The sequence below is a fragment of the Saccoglossus kowalevskii genome, chromosome 11 (assembly GCF_978046115.1).
Source record: "Saccoglossus kowalevskii chromosome 11, keSacKowa6.1, whole genome shotgun sequence".
NCBI lineage: Eukaryota > Metazoa > Hemichordata > Enteropneusta > Harrimaniidae > Saccoglossus > Saccoglossus kowalevskii.
Window position 1 is genome coordinate 28,683,585 of NC_140651.1, and position 17,723 is coordinate 28,701,307.

A 17,723-nucleotide genomic window follows, 5' to 3' on the forward strand; every position below is an offset into this window, starting at 1 on the left:
CCTTTCACTGTATTAGACACTGTTACAGGACTTATTTAATTGTATACACACTACACATAAGTAGCTGCTCACATAACTCAAAATACGTAACGTAACTCGAGGTTAAGTGAGCATGTACATGTATCGGAACTTCGCTCATCAGTCTAGCTATGCTGTGTGACGTAGTTCGGTGTAGGCGAGTTTCACAATCATTTCCAGTAATAAGCTCGGTTATTACTGGTGGGGCACATGTGCACGAAAAAGCAGTTGTGCAAGATAGCTATAAACTTTGCCAACTAAATTACAAAATAGTTAACTGACGCCCAAGCAACAAAAATACAGAGGCGTGGCCAACTGAGACGTTAATCTGAACAACTTAAGATGTGCCATTTTTGTAGGAGTTCAGTCCACCCTTAAACTGTCAAAATCGCGTGAAAGTTTATATTTATTAAATAAAGTAAGAAAAAAATTCAGTTAAGTCGACAGTTATTAATCAAATTGGCAATAAGTCCACACCATTCTCATATTCATATATAATTGCAAGTTCGAATTCTATGGTATAAATTGTATGCCCAGTCTAGACACTCTGTACAACAAGAAACATGCACACTTTAGGAACGCAAGTGTTTCACGTCATTAACAGCATTTAAGAAAGTATTAGACTTGATCCAGTCTATAGTGAAATATCAAAAAATAAAGGCATACTACTTTTGGTATAGCCGTGGTTCTGTGTCACTTTGGTCCGGATAGAACTTCGTCTGACTGTATACACAGTACACGATAGCGTCGCTGTACAGTCCGGAACACCATGGTGCAACCCTCTATTCGCGTAGCAGTAAAAGTTAAGAGAGTACTAGTATATATTTCTGTAAACTGGCACGTGAAACAAAATACCGTCAAGGGACGATTACAGGCTACTTTCTCGACAGCAGCTCGGACTGGTTATGTCTAACTTTTAAAATTTATTTTGGTGCGTTTTTGATGGAAAATATACTTCGATGCCGTGCGATTTGTTTTCTGGGATGCAAAGAACCATTTTTACTGATTTGTTTACAGCTAGGAGCCTGCCTACTAGTAGAACTACTGAATACAATTTATCTTGAATTCCGGGGTTTCCCCAACCTGCCTTGTGATAGTGGACTTGTTCCAATTCCACAGAGAGCACAGGTTTATGGAACTCGCTATTATCTATTTTAACAACAATTAGACATACAAATTCGTTTCCATTTTTAATAATTAGTTTATATGAATTACTACGTTGATTGCGTAAATCATTACGTCACATTATGCATTTATCAAGTGTTCTCACCCCTCCAGATAATGACACGGTCCAAATCGCGTGCACACCCAAACTGTTCATTACAAGCGTACGTGCCAAGGTTTTTGCAAATGAGTTAGCTAATTTGCTAATTAGGTAGCAACTGATATCGAATTCCTGGTAGATGAAAGACTTTCGTACTTGAAGTTGCTAGTTTGAACCCAAGTACAGGGATGTTGTATCTTTACACGAGTGTTGACTTCATATCTAGATAGCGGGCTGCCAATATTTAGATAATGCCCAGCGCTGAGACAATCGGTCAGAAAACGCCCCCTCCTGCAAGAACGAAAAGTTCAATAACGTGCAGTGTTTCAATAACTGCATAGCTTGAATTCAGCTGAATTCGGCTGCGGCATCTCTAATTTTCTGACTATTTTCCGTAGCGGTATAGTCATGCCAAAAATTCAGTTAAGTCGACAGTTATTAATCAAATTGGCAATAAGTCCACACCATTCTCATATTCATATATAATTGCAAGTTCGAATTCTATGGTATAAATTGTATGCCCAGTCTAGACACTCTGTACAACAAGAAACATGCACACTTTAGGAACGCAAGTGTTTCACGTCATTAACAGCATTTAAGAAAGTATTAGACTTGATCCAGTCTATAGTGAAATATCAAAAAATAAAGGCATACTACTTTTGGTATAGCCGTGGTTCTGTGTCACTTTGGTCCGGATAGAACTTCGTCTGACTGTATACACAGTACACGATAGCGTCGCTGTACAGTCCGGAACACCATGGTGCAACCCTCTATTCGCGTAGCAGTAAAAGTTAAGAGAGTACTAGTATATATTTCTGTAAACTGGCACGTGAAACAAAATACCGTCAAGGGACGATTACAGGCTACTTTCTCGACAGCAGCTCGGACTGGTTATGTCTAACTTTTAAAATTTATTTTGGTGCGTTTTTGATGGAAAATATACTTCGATGCCGTGCGATTTGTTTTCTGGGATGCAAAGAACCATTTTTACTGATTTGTTTACAGCTAGGAGCCTGCCTACTAGTAGAACTACTGAATACAATTTATCTTGAATTCCGGGGTTTCCCCAACCTGCCTTGTGATAGTGGACTTGTTCCAATTCCACAGAGAGCACAGGTTTATGGAACTCGCTATTATCTATTTTAACAACAATTAGACATACAAATTCGTTTCCATTTTTAATAATTAGTTTATATGAATTACTACGTTGATTGCGTAAATCATTACGTCACATTATGCATTTATCAAGTGTTCTCACCCCTCCAGATAATGACACGGTCCAAATCGCGTGCACACCCAAACTGTTCATTACAAGCGTACGTGCCAAGGTTTTTGCAAATGAGTTAGCTAATTTGCTAATTAGGTAGCAACTGATATCGAATTCCTGGTAGATGAAAGACTTTCGTACTTGAAGTTGCTAGTTTGAACCCAAGTACAGGGATGTTGTATCTTTACACGAGTGTTGACTTCATATCTAGATAGCGGGCTGCCAATATTTAGATAATGCCCAGCGCTGAGACAATCGGTCAGAAAACGCCCCCTCCTGCAAGAACGAAAAGTTCAATAACGTGCAGTGTTTCAATAACTGCATAGCTTGAATTCAGCTGAATTCGGCTGCGGCATCTCTAATTTTCTGACTATTTTCCGTAGCGGTATAGTCATGCCAAAAATGTTTTACTATACCTCGTGTCCATCAGTGTGTGAGACATTTTTCAGTGTCTACTTGATATTTTCAAAATGTCTACCTCCATCCGGGAAACTTTATTCCGGATTTTCGCCAGTAACTTTGAAATGTCAGGAGGATACGGTACTCGGCGACATTCACAAAATGACTAGATTGACACGCTCGCCTTCACTATTTGATTAACTCATTGGAGAGAAAACTTTAACTTTGATTTCCTCCGTTTTGAGACATTCCACCTACGCTTTCGCAATTCGTCTTAGACTCTATTATGCGTTACTGAATCGTTGATTTCGACGTTCAAAATCAAATTGTTTTGCACCCCAGTAGACCCCGGTGTGTTTGTTGTGTATATCATATCATATCATATATCATATCATATCATATCATATCATATCATATCATATCATATCATATCATATCATATCATATCATATCATATCATATCATATCATATCATATTACATCGAATCGCGCAATTCCATGTTACGCAGAACTTTAACATTATTTCTTTAATTATTTACAGTGTCTGCAATTGGTAGCGAACAAAAGTTGTTTAATGATCTGTTTCTTAGTTACAACAAGAAGGTGCGACCTGTCAGGAATTTCTCCAAACCCATCACAGTCTCCTTTGATATGACCCTGAATCAGATAGCTGACATGGTAGGTACTGACATGTGTGCATATTAATGAAGTTAGCTGTGTAAAGAATGACGGTACTCGCATGTGCACTAAGTCATTCACTAAGTATAATGTTTTTTGACGCGGCGTACGTTTTACGAACCCATCAAGATCCCCTTTATGCTAAAGCAGATTTGCAGGGACTGTCGAACTATGAATCAGTGTTTACGGGAATCGATTACGTTTCAAATAACATTGTAAGTTAATATGCTGAATACTAGGCATAGCACTACATGAAATAAATTATCTTACATACAGAATAAGGCGCAGATTTTGAAAAAAAGAATGGACATTATAAGTAAAGCAATTTACATACGCTCGATCACTTATGGGTCTAATTGTTGATGATGACATATGGACGTGAAATACGTATTCAACTGCGCTGGTATTGGCAACATTAGAAAAGTTTATTTAGTTGAATTCTCACTCTAAATGTATCATTCCACCAAAATTACATTTGATTGGCCACACACCTTGATACAAATTCTAATTATGGTGTTAAACCTAAAGCTATTCTAAAGAAATTCAAAGTACAGCGATCTTCTATATTATGGTTTCTGGTTTAATATGTCATACGGTCAGCCGCAACTGAAAACATCTATCATCCTTTGAACATTTGAAAACATTCACAAAAATAAACGTTAGTAGATGTGTCTGGAATAAATCAGTTAAACCCCCCTCCTATTAGTATCTTATCCTCAGATCCTCCCTGTGGACAATAATAGTTGTCATTAGCGATACAGATAACATCACAATTGGCGTAGTCAAATGCAGCTTCCTTCAGATTTGATGGAAGACACATTTATTATATTTTCAGAATGCGCATTATATGGATTCGTAAATACTTGTGTCACCTGTACTATAAATTGCCGATTTTTACTTAAAGATGTATCATGGTCGAAAATATATACTTTTTGATATTGTTGTTCGATGTTGTAGACCAAATTATATTAAGTGTTATCATAAACTAAATATATAAAATATAAGCATTTCCTTAGATAAAAATAAAACTAATACGTATGTGCAGTGATTGTAATTGTACCTACCAAAAAATCGGTGCGCATGCGTAATGGCTAAGATACAAGAACAGCGTTAATTTGCATATCATGGAAAATCAGTCTAACGCATACATTAGCATACGCTATCAAACACCAATATTAAAAATACACATAGCATATGTGAATATACTAAACAAGCATTCAAACGTAGACGATGTTGTGTTATTCGTGCATTAGTTGGTTCAGGTGGCTATCGAAAAAAAATCAATTGTCAGCAGATTGTTATCTGTCACCAGGTACGTAATTACATGACCCCGGGTAACGTTATATTCAATGAAATTCACAAAATGTCGTGCTATCAAAAGCGTGATCAATACTACGGCAAACACGATAAGCATTCTCTGAACAATGATTTAAGTTGCATAGGTATGATGCGAAATACTGATATCTTTGTAATTAGTAACCCTGACTGTCTACACTTAGTGATATCAACACAGCTGTTACTGTTTTTAAACTGATAAAAATAGAGAGATTTCTCCACCGTCATTAATGTTTCGAATATTAATTATAGTATGCATACGTAATAGCGCGAGATCGCTGCTCGCGATCCATAAGCTAATCTACCCATTTCATTTCCAACAACGATACCTAAATATCCCATTAGCTGTGTTTAGGTCAATTAAAAAAACGATCCGGGATAATTTCAGAAAGGGGGATATAAATAGTCACTGACAACAGCAGATTACAACATACTGATCATTAATGTAAGTAATGTAAAACAACTGCATATGAAATAAGCGAGATTCGAACTCACGAACACGGCAAATGCCTCGACCGTGTTAGCAAACACCCTTCCCGTTACGCTGTAACGTAACGCCCCTACAAATGAATGCGCCGCAAACGTTAACGTCGCGCATGGGACTTACAGCGACATAATCAACGTGTGTAAAGGAGCATTGTTTATTTACACGAATTTCGATCATGCCTCGCGCGATGAATGTAGCACTATAATAATATAGTGTTTCTTTCTTTCATTGCGAAATATGACATCTATTCACCATTTAATAGTTGTTCCCTGGGCGACACCATATTATTAGCTAATTCATGATTATGAAGAACGCTTGATTTTGCGTTGTCACAATTCTGAATGTTTCATCCACTATGCGTATTTTCGATTTCTTTCTATGACAGTCTTTGGGACGCCTTTATGTGCGCAATGGATCACGTGGAAATTCGAGTCAATCTGTCTGTTGGTCGGTCAGTAATATTGAATGTGGGTAATAAATTTGGGTGCAGCTGGGAACATTCCTGTTTTATCGTTGCGTATCAATGTGCAACTGCCAACAATTCAAGTCAAGTTTGTGATAATAAACGAGGACAAAAATAGAAACAGCTGCCTTGCCTTTGTCGAAACTTGTATCAGTACCGTGTTCTGTTGTAGTAATAATATATTAATATATTTGATAAAACAGTTATAATAATAACAAAGGCAACCCACAATGAGATAACAATTACTGGAGAAAAGACATAACTCTCTGCTTATAATTTCCGTATTTTGATTAAATCTGGAAACGGTCTAATTGACATCTGACGAATGTCAAGGAAATCCGAAGGCGATGCTAATTTGAATTTCAGTACAATACACGCAAATTAAACAGATATTAACTAAAGTCTATGTTTTCCATCAATTTTATTGAGGCTATACTATTTGATGGCGGATATTAAAATTAGAATTCTGTAACGACAGTTTAGTTTGAATTAGTGCCCAACAAACTTGTGAATAATTAAAACGCAATCACAATTCTTTGAGATTATAACATAATGTTAATAATTATTGTTATTTACCTTTGTGTTGTTTTCATATATGGTACTTTCTTGCAAACCCGTGGAATATTCCACGATATGCGCTTATCTTGTCGCCTGTATCTAACCTTATCAAAATGTTATATATGCCCATTTAATCCTCTGATGTTTCTGTTGTCTTTTGAATGACTCACTCTGATTGGCTCTGTTAGCAAAGTGATTCAATTGACAGCGGTAATACATTGTTTTAGACACTATAATCGCAATGTACGTCTGTTTAACTCCAGAGTTTTGTTTCGACAATTCGTATGTGTACCTGTCTGGATAGTGGCGGATGAGCGGCTATGTGCGTGCAATGAATTGAGTGATTACATGATTTTGTGCTTATGTTTACATTCAAATGTTGTTACAACCTGTCTTAATACACTGTCTAACGATTTAGCGATGTAGCAAAACCCACATATAAATCTGATTTTCATTTCCTTACACAGGATGAAAGAAATCAAGTTCTTAAGACTAACATATGGACTACACAGGTAAGCTTCGACATTAGGTTATATTCAGCTTTGGGTGATGATATCCAGATCTTGCTGACAGTTCAAAAGTCGTCATATATATTTCCGCACAAATGTGATAAATATATCCTCGCGTGACTTGACGGTGTTTGGTGTGTTCTGTTTCAGTGGTGGGATGATGAAATGATGCGATGGGACCCAGACCAATACGATGGCATAAATCAGATACGCATTCCTGCATCCGATCTATGGATGCCTGACGTCACATTATATAACAAGTAAGTTGCTCATAAATTAGTTGCTGACGTCATAGCAAAGTAAATAAAAAGCTAGTATAGCTAGTGTATCTATTGGTTGCTCACTTGGTGGTCAGATTCAACATTCAGCCAATAAACATGCCAGACACAATGGAACATTGGCATTTATGAGTGATTGTATTTTCTCAGTGCTGTATTTGTCGTAACTTGGTGTGTTTGATTCGGGTGGGGGGGGGGGCTGCTTTTACGTAGTGTGTTAATTTTTCTTCTGTCAAGATAACGTTTTGTCTTGTAACGGCACAATATTCAAATCTGCTCATAATTGTCACAATAAATGTAATTCATACTTTCACCAACAAACATCCCGCTTTTTTATTAATTAACTCTCAACAATACTCATCCCATATCTGTGATACGTTTTTTTTGTCGGTGAATATAGCAATTCTCCCAGCGTTGCACAAGTTATTTTTTATCTTTGGACACTCAGTGACTAGTTGAACATATTGTAAATAACATCCAGGTGATATTCAATAGTGAAAAAAGTGGCGATCCCAAATTTTGCATGTGATGATTGGTTGCCATTTTATAATATTCAGCACACAATTTTGTAACAAAATCACTTCAGATGTTCGCATTATCTTTCATTAGAACTAAATTGATCATCACATCATTCACATTACTTCTATTATATTTATGTTATATTAAAATATACCTATTGATCACCTCATCTCATCATACCCATATTCCCCAACATAATTTGACCATATCGGAATTCCAAGCTAGTTCTTTCCATGCCATGCTAAATCCATTATCGTAAAAGTACTCTTAAGCACTACGGATTCAGCTTTCAAACGCATGGGTAGATTTTAGTAATTTAAAGCTCATTAGTGTGGTTGACTTTTGTGATACTTCCTGCCATTTGACTTTTGTTTTTTAAAAACGAAGAATCAAATGATAATTTAGAACTATCAATTATTGACAACGAGGGTTTGATATGCTTTGATGATTTGGCAACGCATTGAACGTTGGTGTTGGTATAGCAACCACGTATTGATAAATCGGCAAAACGTATATATATATATATATAGATAGATATAATTACAGTACTGGATATTACAATTTCTCATAATGTCTTTGAAATACAGTTGATAATGCATAGCTACATATTCGGCCTGCACTGTAACACTGTTATTCCCTTTTCATTCCATTCCATTCCACTCCACTCATTGTTGTTTTGCATGTCTAAAAATGCACCTAGCTACACAACAAATATTGTCACAGGAAATCGACATAAATCCAAACGTGTTTTTTTTGCACCTGCATGATGCACGAAATCGTAGGGTCACTGAATGCCTAAGCATGCCACTTGTTTTCTGGAATTTCGATGTTGCATTTAAAGGAATAGTTATTTTAAAAGAAAAGTGTTTTCGTTTAATAAAATTTACTAATCTAAAAAGCAGAACGTCGTTCGATTTTTGACATGCGGGATTGCGATCAGCTAATAGGTAAGATTTTCATCAGTTTCATAACTATACTTAGTATGCATGGCAATCAATGTTATTTTACTGCATTTCACGCCCTACCTGTCCTTACCTCTACCTTTCAATCAATCTAAACCCCTGTCACTATCACCTTACAAATAATATCACCATCGCTAAAAATGCGTTACTGTGCAATCTGGATTATAACCTTCTACTTTTTATAGACTTTAGTATATTTGTATATTTTGCTTCATTTCTTTTCTATTTTTTTGTTTTGTTTTGTTTTGTGAAAGTGTTCTGTTTATATAGATCACGTGACACCGATAGTTGATTATTAACCTTGATATTATATGACTCAAAGAAACATGGCACTGGCAGCGTAGTTTAATAATTCACAATTCTGGATATAAGTCGAGGACAAGGTGGTTGATGACACACAAAGTTCGCGTTGCAAAGTCTCTGACCTGGCAACAAATCTGCACTTTCTTTATTTTAGATAATTGCAATAATAAATAACACGAAATTATATTACGTAATCTTTGCGCATTTCGTGCACAGGAACTGATATATTAAAACATGTTAAAATTACAACACGACCAACTAGTAAGTTATAAACTAAGTCGTCTAAAATTAGTTGTGGATATATAACATATTACCTCTTGGTTGTCACTTCTATATTGTTTGCCCCTAAACACAATAAAAACACGAACTGTTAGGCAGATTGTATTGCAGGTATTTTGTTCACGTTAGTAGTATTTAGAAAACAAAACATAAACTTTCAAAATGTTGATATTCAGACTGCAATCACCATATAAACTGGTGCAGTGAATATGTTTCACTAATACATCTTGTCCCATACGTTGATGTGAAACCATGATTTTATTGTGCTCGTTTTCATAATATTTTTTCTACTTTCGTTACCCACTTTGTTCATGTCAGTTTGTGTTTCTGCTTTGCTTTCTTCGGCTTACGAGCATTACTGTTATTGCAACTATTGTGTTCATATAGTTTGCAGATCGAGTACCTTGCACCAGGTCTCATTTATCTTACCATTTTTATCAACAGTGCCGACACGGTGGACTACTCAAAAGAAAACGAATCATCATCTAACTGCGTGGTAAACTCAACCGGTGAGATACAGTACGTCTCCAAGCCTTCAATCCTGAAAAGCACGTGTAGAGTGTTTATCAAGTATTTCCCATTCGATGTCCAGATGTGTAAAATGAAATTCGGATCCTGGACGTACGACAGTTTTCAGGTGGACCTCGTTAACGTTAAAGATGTGCCAGACCTACTTGGATTCATCCATAACGAGCAGTGGCATCTGGAGTTCGCTCTCACTAAGCGCCACGTGATCTTCTACGAATGCTGCCCAGAGAAATACCCAGATGTATCTTTCTACATCTGCATTAGAAGGAAACCACTGTATTATATTTACAACTTAATAATACCATGCGTCTTGCTGTGTACTCTGTCCTTCCTTGGGTTCTTCATGCCTTACAATGTGGGAGTGGTGAAGGCCTCACTCAGCGTAACCTTGATCTTATCTCTGACGGTATTTTTACTTCTGGTTGCTGAAATGATGCCAAGAACGTCGATGGAGATACCGCTCATTGGTTAGTGTGCTTAATTTCAGCCGATGTTTGCATATAAGCATAATAATACTGTTTTGCGAGTTTTGTTCGATCTAACGCCAGAAAAGTTATGAAATTATGATTTCCCGCATTCAAATCTTCGAACAAATATAGGGAATCAGAACATTCTCTGGGTTATACATTATTAAATCATATATAATTGTTCAATTTTTGATATTCGATATTTTCACAGGTCAGTACTACTTAGCAGCCATGTCACTTATATCAGTGTCCACAGCAATGAATGTAGCTGTACTAAACGTGCATGTCTGCAATAGAGATGTGCCCAGGTGGATCAAAGTCATAGTGTTGAAGTATATGGCCACTATTATGTGCATGCGTGTAAGCGAGTGCAAACATCGCCAATTGTCACAGAATTCGGACACCATAGGAGCCCGCAGAGCACACTCAAATGGACGCTACACTGCAGGCACTCAGAGTAGCAGGGATCCCAGCCACTATAGTCTACAGAGCTCGTCATCGAGTAGGGCCGCAGTGTCCTTCAACACCTTCCATGACGTCGGAGATGATGAGAATGAGTGGAAGTTCTCTAAAGTCGAGCAGAGCGTCTGTGAAATCTTCAAACATCTGAAGTACCTGCAGAGGAGGAATGATAGAAAAGGTTCACTCAGAGACGAATGGGTTAAAGTCGCCACCATTTTGGATAAGACACTGATGTTTTTGTTTATCATGTCCACTATCACTACCTCACTTGCTTTGTTGCTTCAGAACCCCGGCGACGCTACAAAACGCTGCCACAGAATGATTGCAGAGGACGAGAGATTCTACGAGAATGATACGTACACATAACTGTATTTTGTCTGACTACCTGTACTGAATGAAATTATATGTGATTATATAGAGCAGAACATATAGTATACAACTATAATATATATTAGAAGACAAATTGACCATTTGCACAAGATTTGCCGAACATTTTATAAATCATCTAAGACCACTTTGCTGACATGCATGCAAAGTTGTCGTTGTTACACAGGCTTCTTACAATTTATATTAATTATGTTCCATCACAAGTACTTTTCAGCTTGGATTTAATCTTGACTTGGCAGTCAAATACAATGTTTCAATAGCAAAACTCGGTTTTATGGCTTTACTCAATACCTCAAACGGTACTGACTTTCATATTAATTTCCACCCACAAAAAAGACTATTTGCATCAATGTAAGTGTAGTGGTAAATGTACTCAGAAATTAAACAACTGTTGCAAAGATTCACTGAGTAGAGTAGAGTAGAGTAGAGTATAGTGAGAGACTAACATAGACGCTTGTGTACTGTCCAGGCATTACCAGAAAACAGCTTTTAATTATACAAGGACTAGAAATGTGTTTACTTAAGTGTAAGTTTATGTCGTCTACAACATTCGCATAAAACAGTAAGAAGTATAAACGAGGATGTCTTTCACATCAATACACATATTCCGACCCAACATTCCTAATATTGAGAATAGTAAGTCAAGCGCATCGCAGAATTTTTAATCCGAAAACTTAATACATTACTTAATCTTAAATTATTGTTTTCTCAAATAAATTGTGTACGCTAAAGCGTCGACAATTTACGACATAAGTAAGCAATGTTATCGTCACATGTAAGTAAAGTATTGTTTCATTCCTGAATAAGTACGGTGTTTCACTTTAATATAAGCGACTAATCAGATCTAACTTAGACAAATTAATGGCATATAGGTAACGTGCGTCTCCAAATAAACTATATCGCCGGAATATCCACCGGCATTATATCTGTATCTGTACTTCATGATGAACATCATCTGGATGCTTTCAATAAAAACTATATTCTATATCTCTTATGGCAGAAATACTGAAAATAATAATAATAGTAATAATAACTGTATATAGTGCAAAACAGCCTATCAACCATGTTCAGCGAAGATATTCAATTCTATCTCAAATATATCTATATCCCTCTAATAATGTTAACAATCATTAACGCACGATTTACAGATCAATGATACTGCAAACTGATGTAACAAAGATCCTTGCAAATAAACGAATACAGTGGCGGCTCTCTAAAATCAAGCTGGAACTCTTTGTGTCAGCAAAATTTGGCCCTCAATATGCAGGTAACAGCGTTGCAGAGGGTCTAGATTACCCCTAGTAAGGTCGCGCCTCGGCGCAAGTTTGGTGAGCAGATCTCTCCCCATGCCAAATGTTGTGCCGCCGTCTCTGGCATATATATACTCAGGACATCATATGAAGAAGTTACAATAAAAGTCTGTAAAATGTTGGAATATCGTCGGATTAAATATACGACTCGAATATATGCAAACATGTTTATAAGAGCCCGAATATTCATTGTAACTTGGACATAGCCAGGAAAGCTAACTTATGTTGACATCACCAGCTATACTATAGTATATAATGAATAATAATAATGAAATCATTTTACTATGTAATTATATACATTTGATAATAAATGAAGAAGTCACTTTAACCGTGACCAAACATTTTATGTAGGATGAAGCGATGGAATATCGCATGTGTTTATTGGTTCATAAGCGAGTATTTGGCAATAGCAATATTAATACCCAGATACGTATCGAGTATACTAGCTCAGAGTTCGTTTAGTTAATTCTACACGTATGTTTTCAATACAACAACTCCCGCAAGGATGATATACTGTGTATAGCACAATAATTTACGCCTTCTCCCAATAAAAGTGATCGAAAACACAAGTCAAAAATAATACTGTAGATTATTGATAGACGAGATAGTATAACAGTAATTAGATAAATTGTAGAACATAATATATTAGTTTACTCTCCGTCTCTAGTCAACCAAAAGACTATGTAGATGTAGGGCGCATATAGTAGGTAGATCGTAGGTCGGCAATATTGAAATATAGGCAACTGCAGGTGTTTTATTATAGTGTATAGTTTGTAAATGAACTTTTAATAACTTCACTAGTTTTTGCAACACTATTTTCGTACAAAATGTTTGTTGTTCTCTGTTGTATTAAATACAAGCCCGACGTTATTCTGATTTACGATATCCACTCAGTATTTTGTGGATTTTTTTAGTTTCAATAATATCGTGTTAGTTAAGCACACAGTGAATATATGCAATAAAAATGTACACATAATTATATGGCGGTTATTATTTGTGTGTGTGTACGTACGTACGTAGTTGTACAAGTGCGTGTAAGTGGTGTGTGTACTCTCAAAGACTGATTACAACGTGAGATCCAGCTTAATGACGTATTCGATTGAAAAGTAAAGGATTGTTACCGTACAATTAAGCCGTTAAAAAATGCCGAAAAACGGGGATGATTAGTGTTGAGTTGAAATTTTGAATGTCTATTAGCGCAGCCATAGAGCCGATTTAATCAGAGCATGGTTCATATGCATATTCTTTATACAAGTGCCTTTTACCACAAACGGACACACAAGTTACTTCCGTGATAACAAAATTGAAGATTCATTGGTGGTCGGAAAACAATTACAACAACGTCATTTTCTTAAGCGTTTACAATTGAAGGCAAAAATACAAACACAAATTGTAATATCTATTAAATGTGTATTTGTTTATTTTTTTTTAGTGCTGCAACGGTTGACTATAAAAGGGGGAATGGTTCCTCTAATTGCGTGGTAAACTCAAACGGATCAATCCAGTTTGTTTCAAGACCGATGATACTCAAAAGCACTTGCCGTGTGTATGTCAAATATTTCCCCTTCGATGTACAAGCATGCAAGATGAAGTTCGGCTCCTGGTCTTACGATAGCTTTCAAGTCAACCTCGTAAATGTGTCGCGGGAACCGAATACGGAAAAGTTCATTCGTAACGAGCAGTGGAATCTGGAGTTCGCCCTCACTCGTCGACACGTTCTAGAATACGATTGCTGTCCCCAACAGTATCCGGATGTGACGTTCTATATATGCATTCGCCGGAAGCCTCTATACTACATATACAACCTCATCACACCGTGTATCCTACTATGCGCACTCTCTTTTCTGGGGTTCTGCATGCCGTACAATGTAGGGGTCGTCAAAGCTAATTTGAGTGTCACCCTCATTCTGTCGTTAACAGTGTTTCTTCTACTAGTGGCACAAATGATGCCCCGGACTTCCATGGAAATTCCCCTCATAGGTATGGTAATTATTCCCTGTATGGGACAGAAAATTGTTTATCATTTGGATTAGGTGACAATTTGTACACATTTTTACACGTTATATGCATTCCCCTGCTCCCAAATTAATGAAGCAAAGTTGCAGACATTTTTTCTTTAATATTTGAATAAATTTCTCGGTCACCTCTCTCCAAGAATGAAATAACGGCATTTCTTTCATCCAATGTTATATAACGCAGTCATTCTGTCACTTCTACTGTCACATGCTTACATGCTAGTCCTATTGATCTGACATCTGCCTGAGATCTTTGAATACAGATTGACGCTCATTAAGCAAAATATAGAAATAACAAGACTGAACTTTCAAACTTTTTATTTTTATTAGTTTTTTCCTTGCATATTTTCTTGATAATGCATGTTGATGTATACATGATCACGACGTGTTTCAACTATAACAAAGACCATATTAATAATTGTTAAACAAATAATAATCCACACACAATGCATCACTTACGTTGCCTTAATGGTATGCTACAATCGATCAATGCAGCTTTGTTTTCACTGCGTCTATTTATATTATTCGCCATTATCTGTTGAGCGTCTGTTCATTTTTTGGAATAGAATTGAATGTCAATTATAAACATTTATGTAATATTTAACAACAAACTGAAAAACCCCTGCATGTCGGAAACTTTTGAGGGTGTGAAAAAAGCGTATTAGTTTGATCAATAGTTATATGATGCGTGAGGCTGGCTGCCAAGTTGACGCGAACAATTGTGAACACATTATCTTTTAGTATGCGACAAACAGTTGACACTAAAACTAAAATATACTTCGTTCAACATAATGGGTCCGTGATTCACGTCATTTCATTTTTTAAGACTCAAAATGGTCGATTGGCGGTCATTTTGTTTCAAAGGATGCAGTTCCACAGAGCTATATTTCATACATGCCTGGACCAAACAAGTTTAAACTTTACACATACATCACATAATAGAATATATTGTGTCTATTAAACAAACGGGGACTATGCCATTGACAATGACTTATTAAATGTACTTTCCAATACATTGTTTTATTATCTCTAGTTGCAAACAGCAAAATGTTTCATAATTTATTTAGGGTCGTGTTTTGAACTTCGCATATACCCATAAATATAGATGACAAATATGCACACAATATAGGACAGACGTACTAAAAGATACTCAATTTACGGTTGTTCATAGCGGCGTGGCAGCAAACGTGTTAACATGTACCAGTTAGATTCCAAGATGTATTCATTAGTGTGTTCGTTGTTTTTCAGGTCAGTACTATTTAGCAGCAATGTGTCTGATATCGGTGTCAACTGCAATGAACGTTGCTGTCCTTAACGTCAACGTATGTAACAGGGAAGTACCAAAATGGGTTAAAGTGTTCGTCCTAAGATACCTTGCAACTATGTGTCTACATAACTGCGGGCAAGGTTGCCTTTACGAGTTGAAAAAAGTTGACGATGAAAGAAGCAGCATGATGAGAATGCGACCCTCACCTTTGTTCGGGCGACGGCTCATACCCCCACATGATCAAACAAGTTTGCGCACCACCAGCAGTACTTTCGGTGGCACTACCTCCACTTCCCGGAAGTCAGTCTCGTCTGCAATGCGTAGTTTTCAAGACGTGACCGACAACGATACTTTTGATTGGCGATTCGCAAAAATGGAAGGATGTGTCGATCAAATTTTTAAGCATTTGAAAGCCGCACAGCGGAAGAACGACAAAAAATCGTACCTACGTGATGAGTGGTTGAAAGTCGCCGCTGTTCTTGACAGGAGTCTGCTTGTTCTCTTTGGTATCGCAACCATCACTACTACCTTGTCCTTGCTTCTTCAGAAACCCGGAGATGCAACGAAAATATGTATTGACCGAATCAATACGGAGTACGAACCCATCAATATTTAAAACGTAGGCACTGATAAATGACTCAGCTTTTCCTCATTGATATTTTACTCCCGATCGAGCACATGCCCATGGTACCAGCATCTTGCGATAACAGAAAAGATGTTTGTTTTATGGATATAGCGGGTATCAATTTAAAAAAAATAAAATAACCGAAAAGGTAGAATTTGCTGTGGGTTTTCCAGTTTAAGTCATATGTCATTCCTTCAATGCCCATGATTTGGGGTGTAAATATAAATTTGCGTTCTATTTATAGAGATCGTGGTGCTGTATTGAATCAATATCATTCCGAGAACTGTATTACAAAAACAGAACTCAATTAGAGAACAGTATAGGCCTTATTTGCGATGCCATATTCAACATTTAATTTATTATCTTGAATCGCCTTAGCTGAGTTGAAATCATATCGCCAAGGTTGAGTGACTCGACCTTCCGTTTTTAAGCGTCACAGCTACCCATTGTACTGCTGATCGATTCTATATTGTTGGGAATTGCTGATATTGCTTTGACAAAATTTCAATCAAAGGGCATTACTAAGGGTAAGTACTCGCGCATATTAAGTACAATCCGGTTTCCGCAGTACTCAAATTAATAAAGTGAATATAATAATGCATTGTTATAACATTTCATTAAGTAGCAACGATACCATATAAATAATTATCTATAAGACTGTATTGGCGTAGGCATGTGATAAATTGTTTAGAAACCGGTCAAGGCAAAGACAGTGCGTGCATATAGTGTAAAATGCTCACACATGCCATAAAATATATCCGTCATATACATCACATTTCCAATGCGCAAACTTTCCCATGACGTTGGAAGTACTAGACCGAACAGGAGTGCTATCTTGCGTATGTGCTATTTTTTCTTATAGGCAAAATGTTTACTCAATCGTGTAAATTATTGAAGTTAGACTAGAATTTGTTAAATCAATTATTATACGGTGTGCAAGGCGAGGACTCCAGCGTACATTAATCCAGCAACTGCCCAAGGCATATAAACGGTAGCTTATGTAATTTCTTGAAGCAGGGAAATTAACAAAAATTAAACCTGGTGAAAATTCAATCGAAACGCATGATATTTATCCAGTTAAGGGCTGTTATTTTGCAAAACAACAACTTAACATGGTTGGGGCATATCAAATTCCGGTGTTGCACATCATTCGCGACTACTAAATATTCTCTCTTTTTTTGGAAATTTAATCAAGTAGAAAACATTTCATCAATATCGTGTACATTATGGCTGTATATATAATCATACATCAAAGATTTCGAAAGTTACTCAAATTATTAAATTATATTATATAATTATAATCTTATTGACTGGTCAACATAGTCCCAAAAAAACTAATTGTT

The 17,723-nt window shown here is 36.6% G+C and overlaps 1 protein-coding gene across 3 annotated transcripts in view; it reads left to right on the top strand.

Moving 5' to 3' along the window:
- LOC100367070 (neuronal acetylcholine receptor subunit alpha-10-like) overlaps positions 1-16,621 on the top strand; it is a 65,400-nt gene extending 48,779 nt beyond the window's left edge. For 2 of the 3 annotated variants that reach the window (XM_085505096.1, XM_085505095.1), the window contains exons 2-6: positions 3,490-3,626; positions 6,937-6,981; positions 7,129-7,238; positions 13,906-14,453; positions 15,737-16,621. In XM_085505096.1, the coding sequence (XP_085361222.1) occupies positions 3,600-3,626; positions 6,937-6,981; positions 7,129-7,238; positions 13,906-14,453; positions 15,737-16,371 (1,365 nt within the window). In that variant the 5' untranslated portion in view covers positions 3,490-3,599 and the 3' untranslated portion in view covers positions 16,372-16,621. Of the gene's footprint in view, positions 1-3,489; positions 3,627-6,936; positions 6,982-7,128; positions 7,239-9,763; positions 10,315-10,525; positions 13,450-13,905; positions 14,454-15,736 lie in introns of those variants that run through there. The other variant, XM_006817954.3, reaches the window with a different exon arrangement.
- The last annotated feature ends 1,102 nt before the right edge of the window (positions 16,622-17,723 follow it).